This window comes from Oncorhynchus clarkii, chromosome 25 (assembly GCF_045791955.1).
Source record: "Oncorhynchus clarkii lewisi isolate Uvic-CL-2024 chromosome 25, UVic_Ocla_1.0, whole genome shotgun sequence".
Classification (NCBI taxonomy): Eukaryota; Metazoa; Chordata; class Actinopteri; order Salmoniformes; family Salmonidae; genus Oncorhynchus; species Oncorhynchus clarkii.
The window spans coordinates 46,887,915-46,907,697 of record NC_092171.1 but is presented as its reverse complement, the minus strand read 5'-3'; the positions used below and the strand labels follow the sequence as shown (position 1 = coordinate 46,907,697).

The window sequence follows — 19,783 nt, the reverse complement described above, 5'->3', positions numbered from 1 at the left end:
TCACCGCTGACCAGAACAACAGATATTAATCAGGAGGGCTCACTGCTGACCAGAACAACACATGAGATCAGGAGGGCTCACTGCTGACCAGAACAACACATGGGATCGGACAGGCTCACTGCTGACCAGAACAACACATGGGATCAGGCAGGCTCACTGCTGACCAGAACAACACATGGGATCAGACAGGCTGACCAGAACAACACATGGGATCGGGCAGGCTCACTGCTGACTAGAACAACACATGGGATCAGGAGGGCTCACTGCTGACCAGAACAACACATGGGATCGGGCAGGCTCACCGCTGACCAGAACAACACATGGGATCAGGCAGGCTCACCGCTGACCAGAACAACACATGGGATCGGGCAGGCTCACTGCTGACCAGAACAACAGATATTAATCAGGAGGGCTCACTGCTGACCAGAACAACAGATATTAGCTCTGTATAGGTCTGAGTCTAATGCAGAACCCAGGGAAATTGAATCCTTTTATATCTAGTTATCAGATCAAATCAAATGTTATTTGTTACATACACATGTTTAGCAGATGTTATTGCATGTGTAGCGAAATGCTTGTGTTTCCATCTCTAACAGTGCAGTAATATCTAACAGTAATATTTAACAATTTCACAACAATACACACAAATGTAAACACATGGGATTGAGCAGGCTCACTGCTGACCAGAACAACACATGGGATCGGGCAGGCTCACCGCTGACCAGAACAACAGATATTAATCAGGAGGGCTCACTGCTGACCAGAACAACACATGAGATCAGGAGGGCTCACTGCTGACCAGAACAACACATGGGATCGGACAGGCTCACTGCTGACCAGAACAACACATGGGATCAGGCAGGCTCACTGCTGACCAGAACAACACATGGGATCAGACAGGCTGACCAGAACAACACATGGGATCGGGCAGGCTCACTGCTGACTAGAACAACACATGGGATCAGGAGGGCTCACTGCTGACCAGAACAACACATGGGATCGGGCAGGCTCACCGCTGACCAGAACAACACATGGGATCAGGCAGGCTCACTGCTGACCAGAACAACAGATATTAATCAGGAGGGCTCACTGCTGACCAGAACAACACATGGGATCGGACAGGCTCACTGCTGACCAGAACAACACATGGGATCGAGCAGGCTCACCGCTGACCAGAACAACACATGGGATCGGGCAGGCTCACTGCTGACCAGAACAACAGATATTAATCAGGAGGGCTCACTGCTGACCAGAACAACAGATATTAGCTCTGTATAGGTCTGAGTCTAATGCAGAACCCAGGGAAATTGAATCCTTTTATAGCTAGTTATCAGATCAAATCAAATGTTATTTGTTACATACACATGTTTGGCAGATGTTATTGCATGTGTAGCGAAATGCTTGTGTTTCCATCTCTAACAGTGCAGTAATATCTAACAGTAATATTTAACAATTTCACAACAATACACACAAATCTAAAGAAAAGGAATGGAATTAAGAATATATAAATATTTGGCGAGCAGGGGACAAAATGGCGCCATAGAGAGAACACCCTGTTTCAGCGAGCTCCCGTGGCATTCATACATCTCTTTCTACATACATTTTGTAGGTTGAAAAAGTGGTAGAATTTGCTAAATAAGTTCTCCTACAATGAGTCTAGACGGCTACTTCTCAAAAATTTCCGACAACATGCCCAGCAGAACTACAAAGAACTCGACCAAAACCTCCATCCCTGTAGATGTGCAGGAGGAGCTAGCTAACGTTATCTGTGGATATGTATGCAAATTGGGTACCCGGGTGGATGCTGTTGATGTGAGCCATGACCAGCCTTTCAAAGCATTTCATGGCTACCGACGTGAGTGCTATGGGGCGGTAATCATTTAGGAATGTTACCTTCGCTTCCTTGGACACAGAGACTATGATGGTCTGCTTGAAACATTTAGATATTACAAACGTGGCCAGTGAGAGGTTGAAAATGTCAGGGAAAACACTTGCCAGTTGGTCCGGGCATGCTTTGAGTACACGTCCTGGTAATCTGTCTGACCCCGTGGCTTTGTGAATGTTGACCTGTTTAAAGGTCTTGCTCACATCGGCTACTGAGAGCGTTATCACACAGTCGTCCAGAACAGCTGGTGCTCTCATGCATGCTTCAGTGTTGCTTGCCTCGAAGCGAGCATAAAAGGCATTTAGCTCATCTTGTAGGCTCACGTCACTGGGCAGCTCGCGTCTGGGTTTCCCTTTGTAGTCCGTAATAGTTTTCAAGCCCTGCCACATCCAACGAGTTTCAGAGCCTGTCTAGTATGATTAAATCTTAATCCTGTACTGACGCTTTGCTTTTTTGATGGTTCGTCTGAGGGCATAGCGGGATATCTTATAAGCGTCCGGATTAGTGTCTCGCTCCTTGAAAGCTGCAGCTCTAGCCTTTAGCTAGATGCGGATGTTACCTGTAATCTATGGCTTCTAGTTGGGATATGTACGTACAGTCACTGCGGGGACGACATCATCAATGCACTTATTGATGAAGCCAATGACTGAGGTGGTATACTCCTCAAAGCCATGTCTTACCAGGCATAGCTTCTCTGTCCTGCCGGTGCATGGAAAATCCCATCAGCTTTATATTGTCCGTGTCATAATTCAGCCACGACTCGGTGAAACCTAAGATATTAGTTTTTAATGTCATGTTGACAGGATAATCTTGGTCATTGATCATCCATTTTATTTTCCAATGATTGGAACATTGGCCAATAGAACGGATGGCAGTGGGGTTTACTCACTCGCCAACTAATTCTCAGAAGGCAGCCCGACCTCCGCCCCCTTTTTCGCTGTCTTTTCTTCACGCAAATGACAGGGATTTGGGCCTGTTCCCCAGAAAACAGTAGAAAACAGTATATCCCTCGCGTCGGACTCGTCAAAGAAAAAATCTTCCAGTTCGAGGTGAGTAATCTCTGTTCTGAGGTCCAAAATATATTTTCGGTCATAAGATACGGTAGCAGCAACATTATGAACAAAATAAGTAAAAAAATAAATTACAAATAATTTACAACACATGGGATCGGGCAGGCTCACTGCTGACCAGAACAACACATGGGATCGGGCAGGCTCACTGCTGACCAGAACAACACATGGGATCGGACAGGCTCACTGCTGACCAGAACAACACATGGGATCGGGCAGGCTCACTGCTGACCAGAACAACACATGGGATCGGACAGGCTCACTGCTGACCAGAACAACACATGGGATCGGACAGGCTCACCGCTGACCAGAACAACACATGGGATCGGGCAGGTTCACCGCTGACCAGAACAACACATGGGATCAGGAGGGCTCACTGCTGACCAGAACAACAGATATTAATCAGGAGGGCTCACTGCTGACCAGAACAACACATGGGATCGGACAGGCTCACCGCTGACCAGAACAACACAAGGGATCGGGCAGACTCACTGCTGACCAGAACAACACATGGGATCAGGAGGGCTCACCGCTGACCAGAACAACAGATATTAATCAGGAGGGCTCACTGCTGACCAGAACAACACATGAGATCAGGAGGGCTCACTGCTGACCAGAACAACACATGGGATCGGACAGGCTCACTGCTGACCAGAACAACACATGGGATCAGGCAGGCTCACTGCTGACCAGAACAACACATGGGATCAGACAGGCTGACCAGAACAACACATGGGATCGGGCAGGCTCACTGCTGACCAGAACAACACATGGGATCAGGAGGGCTCACTGCTGACCAGAACAACACATGGGATCGGGCAGGCTCACCGCTGACCAGAACAACACATGGGATCAGGCAGGCTCACTGCTGACCAGAACAACAGATATTAATCAGGAGGGCTCACTGCTGACCAGAACAACACATGGGATCGGACAGGCTCACTGCTGACCAGAACAACACATGGGATCGAGCAGGCTCACCGCTGACCAGAACAACACATGGGATCGGGCAGGCTCACTGCTGACCAGAACAACAGATATTAATCAGGAGGGCTCACTGCTGACCAGAACAACAGATATTAGCTCTGTATAGGTCTGAGTCTAATGCAGAACCCAGGGAAATTGAATCCTTTTATATCTAGTTATCAGATCAAATCAAATGTTATTTGTTACATACACATGTTTAGCAGATGTTATTGCATGTGTAGCGAAATGCTTGTGTTTCCATCTCTAACAGTGCAGTAATATCTAACAGTAATATTTAACAATTTCACAACAATACACACAAATGTAAACACATGGGATTGAGCAGGCTCACTGCTGACCAGAACAACACATGGGATCGGGCAGGCTCACCGCTGACCAGAACAACAGATATTAATCAGGAGGGCTCACTGCTGACCAGAACAACACATGAGATCAGGAGGGCTCACTGCTGACCAGAACAACACATGGGATCGGACAGGCTCACTGCTGACCAGAACAACACATGGGATCAGGCAGGCTCACTGCTGACCAGAACAACACATGGGATCAGACAGGCTGACCAGAACAACACATGGGATCGGGCAGGCTCACTGCTGACCAGAACAACACATGGGATCAGGAGGGCTCACTGCTGACCAGAACAACACATGGGATCGGGCAGGCTCACCGCTGACCAGAACAACACATGGGATCAGGCAGGCTCACTGCTGACCAGAACAACAGATATTAATCAGGAGGGCTCACTGCTGACCAGAACAACACATGGGATCGGACAGGCTCACTGCTGACCAGAACAACACATGGGATCGAGCAGGCTCACCGCTGACCAGAACAACACATGGGATCGGGCAGGCTCACTGCTGACCAGAACAACAGATATTAATCAGGAGGGCTCACTGCTGACCAGAACAACAGATATTAGCTCTGTATAGGTCTGAGTCTAATGCAGAACCCAGGGAAATTGAATCCTTTTATAGCTAGTTATCAGATCAAATCAAATGTTATTTGTTACATACACATGTTTGGCAGATGTTATTGCATGTGTAGCGAAATGCTTGTGTTTCCATCTCTAACAGTGCAGTAATATCTAACAGTAATATTTAACAATTTCACAACAATACACACAAATCTAAAGAAAAGGAATGGAATTAAGAATATATAAATATTTGGCGAGCAGGGGACAAAATGGCGCCATAGAGAGAACACCCTGTTTCAGCGAGCTCCCGTGGCATTCATACATCTCTTTCTACATACATTTTGTAGGTTGAAAAAGTGGTAGAATTTGCTAAATAAGTTCTCCTACAATGAGTCTAGACGGCTACTTCTCAAAAATTTCCGACAACATGCCCAGCAGAACTACAAAGAACTCGACCAAAACCTCCATCCCTGTAGATGTGCAGGAGGAGCTAGCTAACGTTAGCGAAGCTAACACCACTGCGGATCCAGGCACAATGGAACTGGTGATTCAAAATCAAATCAAATCAAATCAAATTTATTTATATAGCCCTTCGTACATCAGCTGATATCTCAAAGTGCTGTACAGAAACCCAGCCTAAAACCCCAAACAGCAAGCAATGCAGGTGTAGAAGCACGGTGGCTAGGAAAAACTCCCTAGAAAGGCCAAAACCTAGGAAGAAACCTAGAGAGGAACCAGGCTATGTGGGGTGGCCAGTCCTCTTCTGGCTGTGCCGGGTGGAGATTATAACAAAACATGGTCAAGATGTTCAAATGTTCATAAATGACCAGCATGGTCGAATAATAATAAGGCAGAATAGTTGAAACTGGAGCAGCAGCACAGTCAGGTGGACTGGGGACAGCAAGGAGTCATCATGTCAGGTATTCCTGGGGCATGGTCCTATGGCTCAGGTCCTCCGAGAGAGAGAAAGAAAGAGAGAATTAGAGAGAGCATATGTGGGATGGCCAGTCCTCTTCTGGCTGTGCCGGGTGGAGATTATAACAGAACATGGCCAAGATGTTCAAATGTTCATAAATGACCAGCATGGTCAAATAATAATAAGGCAGAACAGTTGAAACTGGAGCAGCAGCACAGCCAGGTGGACTGGGGCAAGGAGTCATCATGTCAGGTAGTCCTGGGGCATGGTCCTAGGGCTCAGGTCCTCCGAGAGAGAGAAAGAGAGAAGGAGAGAATTAGAGAACGCACACTTAGATTCACACAGGACACCGAATAGGACAGGAGAAGTACTCCAGATATAACAAACTGACCCTAGCCCCCCGACACATAAACTACTGCAGCATAAATACTGGAGGCTGAGACAGGAGGGGTCAGGAGACACTGTGGCCCACTCCGAGGACACCCCCGGACAGGGCCAAACAGGAAGGATATAACCCCACCCACTTTGCCAAAGCACAGCCCCCACAACACTAGAGGGATATCTTCAACCACCAACTTACCATCCTGAGACAAGGCTGAGTATAGCCCACAAAGACCTCCGCCACAGCACAACCCAAGGGGGGGGGGGGGGCGCCAACCCAGACAGGATGACCACATCAGTGACTCAACCCACTCAGGAGACGCACTCCCTCCAGGGACGGCATGAGAGAGCCCCAGTAAAGCCAGTGACTCAGCCCCTGTAATAGGGTTAGAGGCAGAGAATCCCAGTGGAAAGAGGGGAACCGGCCAGGCAGAGACAGCAAGGGCGGTTCGTTGCTCCAGAGCCTTTCCGTTCACCCTCCCACTCCTGGGCCAGACTACACTCAATCATATGACCCACTGAAGAGATGAGTCTTCAGTAGAGACTTAAAGGTTGAGACCGAGTTTGCGTCTCTGACATGGGTAGGCAGACCGTTCCATAAAAATGGAGCTCTATAGGAGAAAGCCCTGCCTCCAGCTGTTTGTTTAAAAATTCTAGGGACAATTAGGAGGCCTGCGTCTTGTGACCGTAGCGTACATGTAGGTATGTACGGCAGGACCAAATCAGAGAGATAGGTAGGAGCAAGCCCATGTAATGCTTTGTAGGTTAGCAGTAAAACCTTGAAATCAGCCCTTGCTTTGACAGGAAGCCAGTGTAGAGAGGCTAGCACTGGAGTAATATGATCAATTTTTTTGGTTCTAGTCAGGATTCTAGCAGCCGTATTTAGCACTAACTGAAGTTTATTTAGTGCTTTATCCGGGTAGCCGGATAGTAGAGCATTGCAGTAGTCTAACCTGGAAGTGACAAAAGCATGGATTAATTTTTCTGCATCATTTTTGGACAGAAAGTTTCTGATTTTTGCAATGTTACGTAGATGGAAAAAAGCTGTCCTTGAAATGGTCTTGATATGTTCTTCAAAAGAGAGATCAGGGTCCAGAGTAACGCCGAGGTCCTTCACAGTTTTATTTGAGACGACTGTACAACCATTAAGATTAATTGTCAGATTCAACAGAAGATCTCTTTGTTTCTTGGGACCTAGAACAAGCATCTCTGTTTTGTCCGAGTTTAAAAGTAGAAAGTTTGCAGCCATCCACTTCCTTATGTCTGAAACACATTCTTCTAGCAAGGGCAATTTTGGGGCTTCACCATGTTTAATTGAAATGTACAGCTGTGTGTCATCCGCATAGCAGTGAAAGTTAACATTATGTTTTCGAATAACATCCCCAAGAGGTAAAATATATAGTGAAAACAATAGTGGTCCTAAAACGGAACCTTGAGGAACACCGAAATTTACAGTTGATTTGTCAGAGGACAAACCATTCACAGAGACAAACTGATATCTTTCCGACAGATAAGATCTAAACCAGGCCAGAACTTGTCCGTGTAGACCAATTTGGGTTTCCAATCTCTCCAAAAGAATGTGGTGATCGATGGTATCAAAAGCAGCACTAAGGTCTAGGAGCACGAGGACAGATGCAGAGCCTCGGTCCGATGCCATTAAAATGTAATTTACCACCTTCACAAGTGCCGTCTCAGTGCTATGATGGGGTCTAAAACCAGACTGAAGCATTTCGTATACATTGTTTGTCTTCAGGAAGGCAGTGAATTGTTGCGCAACAGCCTTTTCTAAAATTTTTGAGAGGAATGGAAGATTCGATATAGGCCGATAGTTTTTTATATTTTCTGGGTCAAGGTTTGGCTTTTTCAAGAAAGGCTTTATTACTGCCACTTTTAGTGAGTTTGGTACACATCCGGTGGATAGAGAGCCGTTTATTATGTTCAACATAGGAGGGCCAAGCACAGGAAGCAGCTCTTTCAGTAGTTTAGTTGGAATAGGGTCCAGTATGCAGCTTGAAGGTTTAGAGGCCATGATTATTTTCATCATTGTGTCAAGAGATATAGTACTAAAACACTTGAGCGTCTCTCTTGATCCTAGGTCCTGGCAGAGTTGTGCAGACTCAGGACAACTGAGCTTTGAAGGAATACGCAGATTTAAGGAGGAGTCCGTAATTTGCTTTCTAATAATCATAATCTTTTCCTCAAAGAAGTTCATGAATTTATCACTGCTAAAGTGAAAGTCATCCTCTCTTGGGGAATGCTGCTTTTTAGTTAGCTTTGCGACAGTATCAAAAAGGAATTTCGGATTGTTCTTATTTTCCTCAATTAAGTTAGAAAAATAGGATGATCGAGCAGCAGTAAGGGATTCAAAGGAGGACGTATAACATTACTAAAGTCATCGATGTTAAGAAAGGAACGGTCTTGGAAGCAATAGCGGGCCATTCAGCTGAACTACAGAGGGTTGTCAAGCATGTTGATGAGGTGGAAGGAAGAATTGCTACTGTGGAAACTTCAACTACATCAATAGACACTAAGATAAAGGCACTTGAGAAACAGGTGCGTGAAATGGCAGAGCACAATGACGACTTGGATAATCGAGGACGCAGATTAAATATCCGTGTTGTGGGACTCCCGGAAAACACTGGAGGGACACGTTCTGTAAAAAAAATTGAGGAATGGATCCCTGGCTACCTACAAATGGACACTAAGGCAGGTCATGTGAAGCTGGACAGAGCCCATCGCTCTCAAGCACCGATACCCAGTCCCAACCAGCGCCCACAGCCGGTGGGTATAAAGTTCCACAACTTCACCGACAAGTAGCGCGTCATGGACACGGCTAGAAACATCGGCTCTGATGGTAGTCAACGTAAAGGTCCAAAGGTCTCATTCTTCAATGATTATTCAAAGCGTTTGATGAGGTGAGGAATAGACTCAAGAGAGTGAAGATGGACTACTGTTGTACCCAGCCACATTGAAGGTTATGGTCAACGGATCACCTAAAAAAAACTCTACACACCTGAAGAGGCTGCTGCGTTTATTGACTCTCTCGGGTAAATAACATTAAGCTGCACCCCCGCAGCATTGGATAACTTTTTATTTGAATCTGATCATGAAGCAGTGGGGTGAGTTCTCACGTACTCCGGTTCAGTGATATTGGTATCTTTATTATTTTTCTTGCTAAAGTAACTGCCACTGTAGCTCAGACTGAGATGTGTGTGAATCCATATTGGTGCCCAGGCTTGGTTTTAGGTGGAAGAGCCTCAATCTTCTTCTATTGATTTTCATGTCCATATATTTAAAGGATGAGGCTGTTGAGTGGCAATGCAGACTTAAGAGTCTACATTGGAAAGTTGAAATCCCCTGCATGTTAGCTAGTGGGAAACCCCCTTTTGGATCTTTGAACGTTTAATTTTTGGGTTTAGTATAGTTCGGGTTCAGGGTTCATATTGTTTGTTTATGCTCGGTGAGATTGAGGAGAGTTCAACACATGGGAAAAGGTACCACCCCATGTTTACAGTAGGATTCAGTCTGGATATTGATTGGTCAAAGTGCAATGGCAGGTAACAGACTGAGTGTATGTACATGGAACATTAGAGGGAGCCATAACCCCATTAAAAGGAAGAAACTACTGGCTTTAAAAAATATATATATATTGATATCGCCCTGTTGCAAGAAACTCATTTGGATGATAAGGAGCACCTGAAATTACAACAAGGGGGGTCATGTGTTTTTCTCATCATTTACATCCAGAAGAAGAGGTGTAGCAATTCTTGTGAAAAATAACTTACCACTTGTTGAATTGTGTGAACGATACATTTGGTCATTTTGTTATAATTAATGGTACTTTACAAGGGCAGAACATTTAGATTTACAGATGCACAAATGAGAGCATCCTGTTGGACTGTACCACCGCCTGGTATGGCAACTGCACCGCCCACAACTGCAGAGCTCTCCAGAGGGTGGTGCGGTGTGCCCAACGCATCACCGGGGGCAAACTACCTGCCCCCCAGGACACCTACAGCACCTGATGTCACAGGAAGGCCATAAAGATTATCAAGGACATCAACCACCCGAGCCACTGCCTGTTCACCCCACTATCATCCAGAAGGCGAGGTCAGTACAGGTGCATCAAAGCTGGGTTTACTCAACCCTGCACCGTAGAGGCTGCTGCCCAGTATACATGGAATCACTGGCCACTTTAAAAATGTTTACATACTGCTTTACTCATTTCACATGTATATACTGTATTCTAATCTACTGCATTTTAGTCAATGCCATTCCGACATTGCTCCTCCTAATATTTATACATTTCTTAATTCCATTATTTTATTTTTAGATGTGTGTTGTTGTGAATTTTTAGATACTACTGCACTGTTGGAGCTATAAACACAAGCATTTCAATACACCTGCAATAACATCTGCTAAATATGTGTATGTGACCAATATGATTTGATAACACTGGTTACATTTCTGGAACTTTTCTGTGATGGGGTAGACTGCCCTGACATTTAGACTGTGCCGAAGGTTATTCTGATCCATTATGGCAACACGTCTATCTAACATAGTCCTTCAGATGCACAACTTGTTGTCTGAGTCTCTAGAGGTCGAGGCTGTGGTTGAATGGCCTCGTCAGGTTCTAGGCAGTGTGTCAGGCTCTTTTTCAGACAATAATGCTAGACCGCATACATATTGTTCCTGGAGAAGACTACGAGGGGAGCTAGCTTGTGTTGTCGGGGCTGTCCAGCCCTCTTGATGGACAATATGCTGGATAAAGAAGTGGATGACTCCAAAGTGGAATAGAATACAACTTTATTGTCCATGGGTTAGAAGGGAAATGTATCTTCTCCTTTCTCAACCCAAGTTGACACAGAGTCAGCAGCAGTGCAGTGTCCGTTGAGGGAAAGCCATTATGGGGGTTAAGGGCACAACACCAGGAGATTGTACAGTGGTACTGTTGGCATTGTTAGCAGAAAACAGGATCCCACATCATAGCGAATGGAAAAATGTCTATCTTGACGGTCAATCTTCGTGTAAATAAACAAATATTTTGTAGACAATCATAGTACCAATAATTGCTTCTAATACACCAGACGTATATGTCCTTGAACTGATTACTTTAAAATCTCACACAGAATACAATTTATAAGGATCATTTACTTTGAGTATTAATGTGAAAGACTGTGATATTGTGAAAGACTAATCTACTATTCTCACATTAACAACAAATGAGAAAGTTGAAATGATACTCCACACCTTTGAACTTGAGATGGGTTAAATGGAATAGTACATGAAATTTGGACTCACATGTAGTCTGATATGAAATGAACTCCTGCGGAATTAAGTATTTCTTGCAGTACAATATTATGCACCAAATGTAAATTTTGTCTCGGGAAAAGGTTGTGAAGCATTACAGTATTTATTCTCAGCATCTCTTGAGCTCTCTGTATTTTTCAGTGATTGACACTGTGAGATAAAAGCTGTCAGTATTTCAACCATATAAAATATGCTCAAAAACATATATTTTCCTGCACCCCCACTATAAAAGATGGCGCCGACAGAGATGATCACCTCGCTTCGAGTCCTTAGGAAACTACCAGTATTGTGTTTTTGTATGTATTATTGCTTACATTGTAACCCCAGGATATCTTAAGTCTTATTACAAACAGCCGGGAATAACTATTGGTTATAAGAGCAACGTCAACTTACCAACATTACGACCAGGAATACGACTTTCCCGAAGCGGATCCTCTGTTTCGACAACCACCCAGGACAATGGATCTAATCCCAGTAGCCAACCCAAGACAATGGCGCCGCAGAAGGGGCAGATGGAGCAGCCTCCTGGTCAGACTCCGTAGATGTGCACATTGCCCACCGCTCCCTAGCATACTACTCGCCAATGTCCAGTCTCTTGACAACAAGGTAGACGAAATTTGAGCAACGGTTGCCTTCCAAAGCGACATCAGAGATTGTAACATTCTCTGTTTCACGGAAACATAGCTCTCTTGGGATATGCTGTCGGAATCGGTTCAGCCACCGGGGTTCTCCATGCATCGTGCCAACAGAGATAACACCGGGCGGGGGGTGTAACAACTCATGGTGTAATCATAACAACAGACAGGAATTCAAGTTCTTCTGCTCACCCGGCTTCGAATTCCTCACAATCAAATGCCGGCCATATTACCTTCTAAGAGAATTCTCGTAATTTATCATCACAGCTGTGTACATTCCCCCTAAAGCAGACACCAAGATGGCCCTAAAGTAACTTCACTGGACTCTATATAAACTGGAAACCTTATATCCTGAGGCTGCATTTATCGTAGCTGGAGATTTTAATAAAGCAAATTTGAGAACAAGGCTACATAAATTATATCAGCATATTGATTTCACTACGCACGGGGGGTAATACACTAGACCACTGCTACTCTAACTTCTGCAATGCATACAAAGCCCTTCCCCACCCTCCCTTCGGCAAATCCAACCATGACTCCATCTTGCTCCTACCGTCTTATAGGCAGAAACTCAAACAGGATGTACCAGTGACTAGAACCATTCAACGCTGGTCTGACCAATTGGAATCCACGCTTCAAGATTGTTTTCATCACGCGGACTGGGATATGTTCCCGGTCAGCCTCAGAGAATAACATTGACATATACGCTGACTCGGTGAGTGAATTTATAAGGAAGAGCATTGGAGATGTTGTACCCACTGTGACTATTAAAACATACCCTAACCAGAAACCGTGGATGGATGGCGGCATTTGTGCAAACTGAAAGCGTGAACCACCGCATTCAACCACGGAAAGAGCTCTGAGAATATGGCTGAATATAAACAGTGTAGTTATTCCCTCTGCAAGGCAATCAAACAAGCAAAATGCCAGTACAGGGACAAAGTGGAGTTGCAATTCAACGGCTCAGACACAAGACATATGTGGCAGGGTCTACAGGAAATCATGGACTACAAAAAGAGAACCAGCCACATCACGGACACCTTCCTTGCCCGCTTTGAGGATAATACAGTGCCACTGTCGCGGCCGGCTAACAAAAACTGCGCATCCCACCCCCCCTCTCCGTCTCCGTCACCAACGTGAGTAAAACTTTTAAACATGTTAACCCTCGCAAGGCTGCTGGCCCAAACGGCATACCTAGCTGCGTCCTCAGAGCATGCACAGACCAGCTGACTGGTGTGTTTACGGACATATTCAATCGCTCCCTATCCCAGTCTGCTGTCCCCACATGCTTCAAGATGGCCACCATTGTTCCTGTACACAAGAAGGCAAAGATAACTGAACTAAATGACTATCGCCCCGTAGCACTCACTTCTGTCATTATTAAGTGCTTTGAGAGACTAGTCAAGGATCATATCACCTCCACCTTACCAGCCACCCTAGACCCACTTCAGTTTGCATCCTGCCCTAACAGGTCCACAGACGATGCAATCGCCATCACACTGCACACTGCCCTATCCCATCTGGACAAGAAGAATACCTATGTAAGAATTCTGTTCATTGACTACAGCTCAGCATTCAACACCATACTACCCTCCAAGCTCATCATCAAGCTGGAGGTCCTGGGCCTCAAACCCGCCCTGTGAAATTGGGTCCTGGACTTTCTGACGGGCCGCCCCAAGGTGGTGAGGGTAGGAAACAACATCTCCACCCAGTTGATCCTCAACACTGGGGCCCCACAAGGGTGAGTTCTCAGCCCTCTCCTGTACTCCCTGTTCACCCACCCACCCACTGGTGGCCACGCACGCCTCCGACTCAATCATCAAGTTTGCAGACGACACTACAGTGGTAGGCTTGATTACCAACAACGACGAGTCAGACTACAGGGAGGAGGTGAGGGCACTCGGAGTGTAGTGTCAGGAAAACAACCTCTCACTCAATGTCAACAAAACAAAGGAGTTGATTGTGGACTTCAAGAAACAGCAAAGGGAGCACCCCCCTATCCACATCGAATGGACAGCAGTGGAGAAGGTGGAAAGTTTTAAGTTCCTTGGCGTATACATCAACGACAAACTGAAATGGTCCACCCACACAGAACTCAAGAGGCTGAAGAAATGTGGCTTTTCACCCAAAACCCTGACTAACTTCTACAGTTCCACAATAGAGAGCATCCTGTCGGTCACAGCCTGATACAGCAACTGCTCCGCCCTCAACCGCAAGGCTCTCCAGAGGGTGGTCCGGGTCTGCATAACGGGAGGGCAAACTACCTGCCCTCCATGACACCTACAGCACCCGATGTCACAGAAAGGCCGAAAAGATCATCAAGGACAACAACCACTCGAACCACTGCCTGTTCACAGCGCTATCATCCAGAAGGCGAGGTCAGTACAAGTGCATCAAAGCTGGGACCGAGAGACTGAAAAACAGCTTCTATCTCACGGCCATCAGACTGTTAAACAGCCACCACTAACTCAGAGAGGCTGCTGCCTACATGGAGACCCAAACACTGGCCACTTTAACAAATGGATCACTAGTTACGTTAACCAATGCCACTTTAATAAATGGATCACTAGTCACTTTAAACAATGCCACTTTAAATAATACCACTTTAACAATGTTTACATATCTTACATTACTCATTTCATATGTACAGTATATACTGTATTTTATACCATCTAGTTGCATCTTGCCTATGCCACTCGGACATCGCTCATCCATATATTTATATGTATATATTTTCATTCCCCCCTTTTAGATTTGTGTGTATTAGGTAGTTGTTGGGGAATTGTTGTTAGATATTTCTGCGCTGTCGGAACCAGAAGCACAAGCATTTCGCTACACTCGCATTAAAATCTGCTACCCATGTGTATGTGACCAATACAATTTGATCTGAATTTTATTTTATTTGAACATGGAACTCAACTGGTTGACATTATGAAACACTCACCTGGTTGACAACATAAAACACTCACCTGGTTGACAACATAAAACACTCACCTGGTTGACAACATAAAACACTCACCTGGTTGACAACATAAAACACTCACCTGGTTGACAACATAAAACACTCACCTGGTTGACAACATAAAACACTCACCTGGTTGACAACATAAAACACTCACCTGGTTGACAACATAAAACACTCACCTGGTTGACAACATAAAACACTCACCTGGTTGACAACATAAAACACTCACCTGGTTGACAACATAAAACACTCACCTGGTTGACAACATAAAACACTCACCTGGTTGACAACATAAAACACTCACCTGGTTGACAACATAAAACACTCACCTGGTTGACAACATAAAACACTCACCTGGTTGACAACATAAAACACTCACCTGGTTGACAACATAAAACACTCACCTGGTTGACAACATGCATGGATCTTCTTCAGCAGCTGAACACATTTATCTTCCTTCCAGTCATGGAGGATTCTGGCCAAGATGTACAGATCAGCTGGAGGGATGTCTCCACCAAAGAAGTCTCCTACAAAACAACATCATTCATTTATACCGACTGATCATCTGAGGTGTTGAGGTTAGGAGGGTTAACGATGCTCACCCTCCTGAAACACGATGGTATCGTCCTGTTCAGAGAAGTGCTGTCTGGCTGTCTGGATGACTGTAGGAAGGTCCAGCACAGTGACAGAGGAGGAGGGGTAGGCCTTGGACAGCTCCCTGGCCAGAGCCCCCGAACAACCTGCAACAGGCCAACAACACCACCACACATTATCACCACCACACATTATCACCACCACACAATATCACCACCACCACACAATATCACCACCACACAATATCACCACCACCACACAATATCACCACCACCACCACACATTATCACCACCACACAATATCACCACCACACAATATCACCACCACCACACAATATCACCACCACACAATATCACCACCACCACACAATATCACCACCACCACACAATATCACCAACACTACACAATATCACCACCACCACACAATATCACCACCACCACACAATATCACCACCACCACACAATATCACCACCACCACCACACAATATCACCACCACCACACAATATCACCACCACCACCACCACACAATATCACCACCACCACCACACAATATCACCACCACCACACAATATCACCACCACCACACAATATCACCACCACCACACAATATCACCACCACCACCACACAATATCACCACCACACAATATCACCATCACCACACAATATCACCATCACCACACAATATCACCACCACACAATATCACCACCACCACACAATATCACCACCACCACACAATATCACCACCACCACCACACAATATCACCACCACACAATATCACCACCACCACACAATATCACCACCACACAATATCACCACCACCACACAATATCACCACCACACAATATCACCACCACCACCACACAATATCACCACCACCACACAATATCACCACCAAACAATATCACCACCACACAATATCACCACCACCACACAATATCACCACCACCACACAATATCACCACCACCACACAATATCACCACCACCACACAATATCACCACCACCACACAATATCACCACCACCACACAATATCACCACCACCACACAATATCACCACGACACAATATCACCACCACCACACAATATCACCACCACCACACAATATCACCACCACCACACAATATCACCACGACACAATATCACCACCACCACACAATATCACCACCACCACCACACAATATCACCACCACACAATATCACCATCACCACACAATATCACCATCACCACACAATATCACCACCACACAATATCACCACCACCACACAATATCACCACCACCACACAATATCACCACCACCACCACACAATATCACCACCACACAATATCACCACCACCACACAATATCACCACCACACAATATCACCACCACCACACAATATCACCACCACACAATATCACCACCACCACCACACAATATCACCACCACCACACAATATCACCACCAAACAATATCACCACCACACAATATCACCACCACCACACAATATCACCACCACCACACAATATCACCACCACCACACAATATCACCACCACCACACAATATCACCACCACCACACAATATCACCACCACCACACAATATCACCACCACCACACAATATCACCACGACACAATATCACCACCACCACACAATATCACCACCACCACACAATATCACCACCACCACACAATATCACCACGACACAATATCACCACCACCACACAATATCACCAACACCACACAATATCACCACCACACAATATCACCATCACCACACAATATCACCACCACAACACAATATCACCAACACACAATATCACCACCACCACACAATATCACCACCACCACACAATATCACCAACACCACACAATATCACCACCACCACACAATATCACCATCACCACACAATATCACCACCACCACCACACAATATCACCACCACACAATATCACCACCACCACACAATATCACCACCACACAATATCACCACCACACAATATCACCACCACACAATATCACCACCACACAATATCACCATCACCACGCAATATCACCATCACCACACAATATCAGTATGACAACTGAATATCACCATGACAACTAACAGGTAAAACATATTACTATCATTATGTTTTTTTAATTATGTAATTTTGTTTTGTTGTGGGTGCTGAATAAAGCTTATAGATTATAATAACCTTACTTATAAATGGAAAATAATCCATTTACCTTCCACCAAGGGTCAGGGTTGGGGTCAGGCTCAGGGTTAGGGTCAGGGTTAGGGTTGGGGTTAGGGTCAGGTTGAGGGTTAGGGTCAGGGTTAGGGTCAGGTTCAGGGTTAGGGTCAGGTTCAGGTTCAGGGTTGGGGTCAGGTTCAGGGTCAGGGTTAGGGTTATGGTTGGGGTTAGGGTCAGGTTCAGGTTCAAGTTCAAGGTCAGGGTTAGGGTCAGGGTTAGGGTCATGTTCAGGGTCAGGGTTAGGTTTGGGGTTAGGGTCAGGTTCAGGTTCAAGGTCAGGTTTAGGGTCAGGGTTAGGGTCAGGGTTAGGGTCAGGGTCAAGGTTGGGTCAGGGACAGGTTCAGGGTTAGGGTCAGGGTTAGGGTCAGGGTTAGGGTCAGGGTTAGGGTCAGGGTTAGGGGTTAGGGTCAGGGTTAGGTTCAGGGTTAGGTTCAGGGTTAGGGTCAGGGTTAGGGTCAGGGTTTAGGGTTAGGGTCAGGGTGAGGTTCAGGGTTAGCTTCAGGGTCAGGGTTAGGGTCAGGGTTGGGGTTAGGGTTGGGGTCGGTGTTAGGGTTAGGGTCAGGTTAAGGGTCAGGTTCAGGGTTAGGTTTATGGGGTTAGGGTCAGGGTTATGGGGTTAGGGTTATGGGGTTAGGGTCATGGGGTTAGGGTCAGGGTTATGGGGTTAGGGTTATGGTGTTAGGGTTAGGGTTTTGGGGATAGGTTCAGGGTCAGGTGGGTTAGGGTTATGGTTATGGGGTTAGGGTTAGGTTCAGGGTTAGGTTCAGGGTTAGGTTCAGGATTAGGGTCAGGGTCAGGTTCAGGGTTAGGGTCAGGGTTAGGTGTTTGGTTCAGGGTTATGGGGTTAGGGTTATGGGGTTAGGGTTAGGATTATGGGGTTAGGGTTAGGTTCAGGGTTATGGTCAGGGTTAGGTTCAGGTTTAGGGTCAGGGTTAGGTGGGTTAGGGTCAGGGTTATGGGGTTAGGGTTATGGGGTTAGGGTTATGGGGTTAGGGTAGGGTTATGGGGTTAGGGTTATGGGGTTAGGGTTTGGGTTATGGGGTTAGGGTAGGGTTATGGGGTTAGGGTTATGGGGTTAGGGTTTGGGTTAGTGTTAGGGTGAGGGTTAGGGTTAGGTTCCGGGTTAGGTTCAGGGATAGGTTCAGGGTTAGGGTCAGGGTTAGGGTCAGGGTTTAGGGTTAGGGTCAGGGTGAGGTTAAGGGTTAGCTTCAGGGTCAGGGTTAGGGTCAGGGTTAGGGTCAGGGTTGGGGTTAGGGTTGGGGTCGGTGTTGGGGTCAGGGTTAGGGTTAGGGTCAGGTTAGGGGTCAGGTTCAGGGTTAGGGTTATGGGGTTAGGGTCAGGGTTATGGGGTTAGGGTTAGGGTTATGGGGTTAGGGTCATGGGGTTAGGGTCAGGATTAGGGTTATGGCGTTAGGGTTAGGGTCATGGGGTTAGGGTCAAGGTCAGGGTCAGGGTTGTGGTCAGGGTTAGGGTTGGGGTCGGTGTTGGGGTCAGGGTTAGGTTCAGGGTCAGGTTCAGGGTTAGGGTGTTAGGGTTAGGATTATGGGGTTAGGTTCAGGGTCAGGTGGGTTAGGGTCAGGGTTATGGTTAGGGTTATGGGGTTAGGGTTAGGTTCAGGGTTAGGTTCAGGGTTAGGGTCAGGTTCAGGGTTAGGTTCAGGGTTAGGGTCAGGGTTAGGTCGATTAGGTTCAGGGTTAGGTGGGTTAGGGTCAGGGTTATGGGGTTAGGGTTATGGGGTTAGGGTTAGGATTATGGGGTTAGGGTTAGGTTCAGGGTTATCATCAGGGTTAGGTTCAGGGTCAGGGTTAGGTGGGTTAGGGTCAGGGTTATGGGGTTAGGGTTATGGGGTTAGGGTTATGGGGTTAGGGTCATGGGGTTAGGGTCAGGATTAGGGTTAGGG

General features: G+C 46.1%; 1 protein-coding gene across 1 annotated transcript in view; it reads right to left on the bottom strand.

Annotated features, from left to right (window-relative positions):
• LOC139383383 (acetylserotonin O-methyltransferase 2) overlaps window positions 1-19,783 on the bottom strand; it is an 84,475-nt gene that overhangs the window by 8,434 nt on the left and 56,258 nt on the right. The window contains exons 7-8 of the mRNA XM_071127907.1: window positions 15,668-15,805; window positions 15,470-15,592 (exon numbers count right to left, since the gene is read on the bottom strand). Coding sequence (XP_070984008.1) covers window positions 15,470-15,592; window positions 15,668-15,805 — 261 coding nt within the window. The remainder of the gene's footprint in view (window positions 1-15,469; window positions 15,593-15,667; window positions 15,806-19,783) is intronic.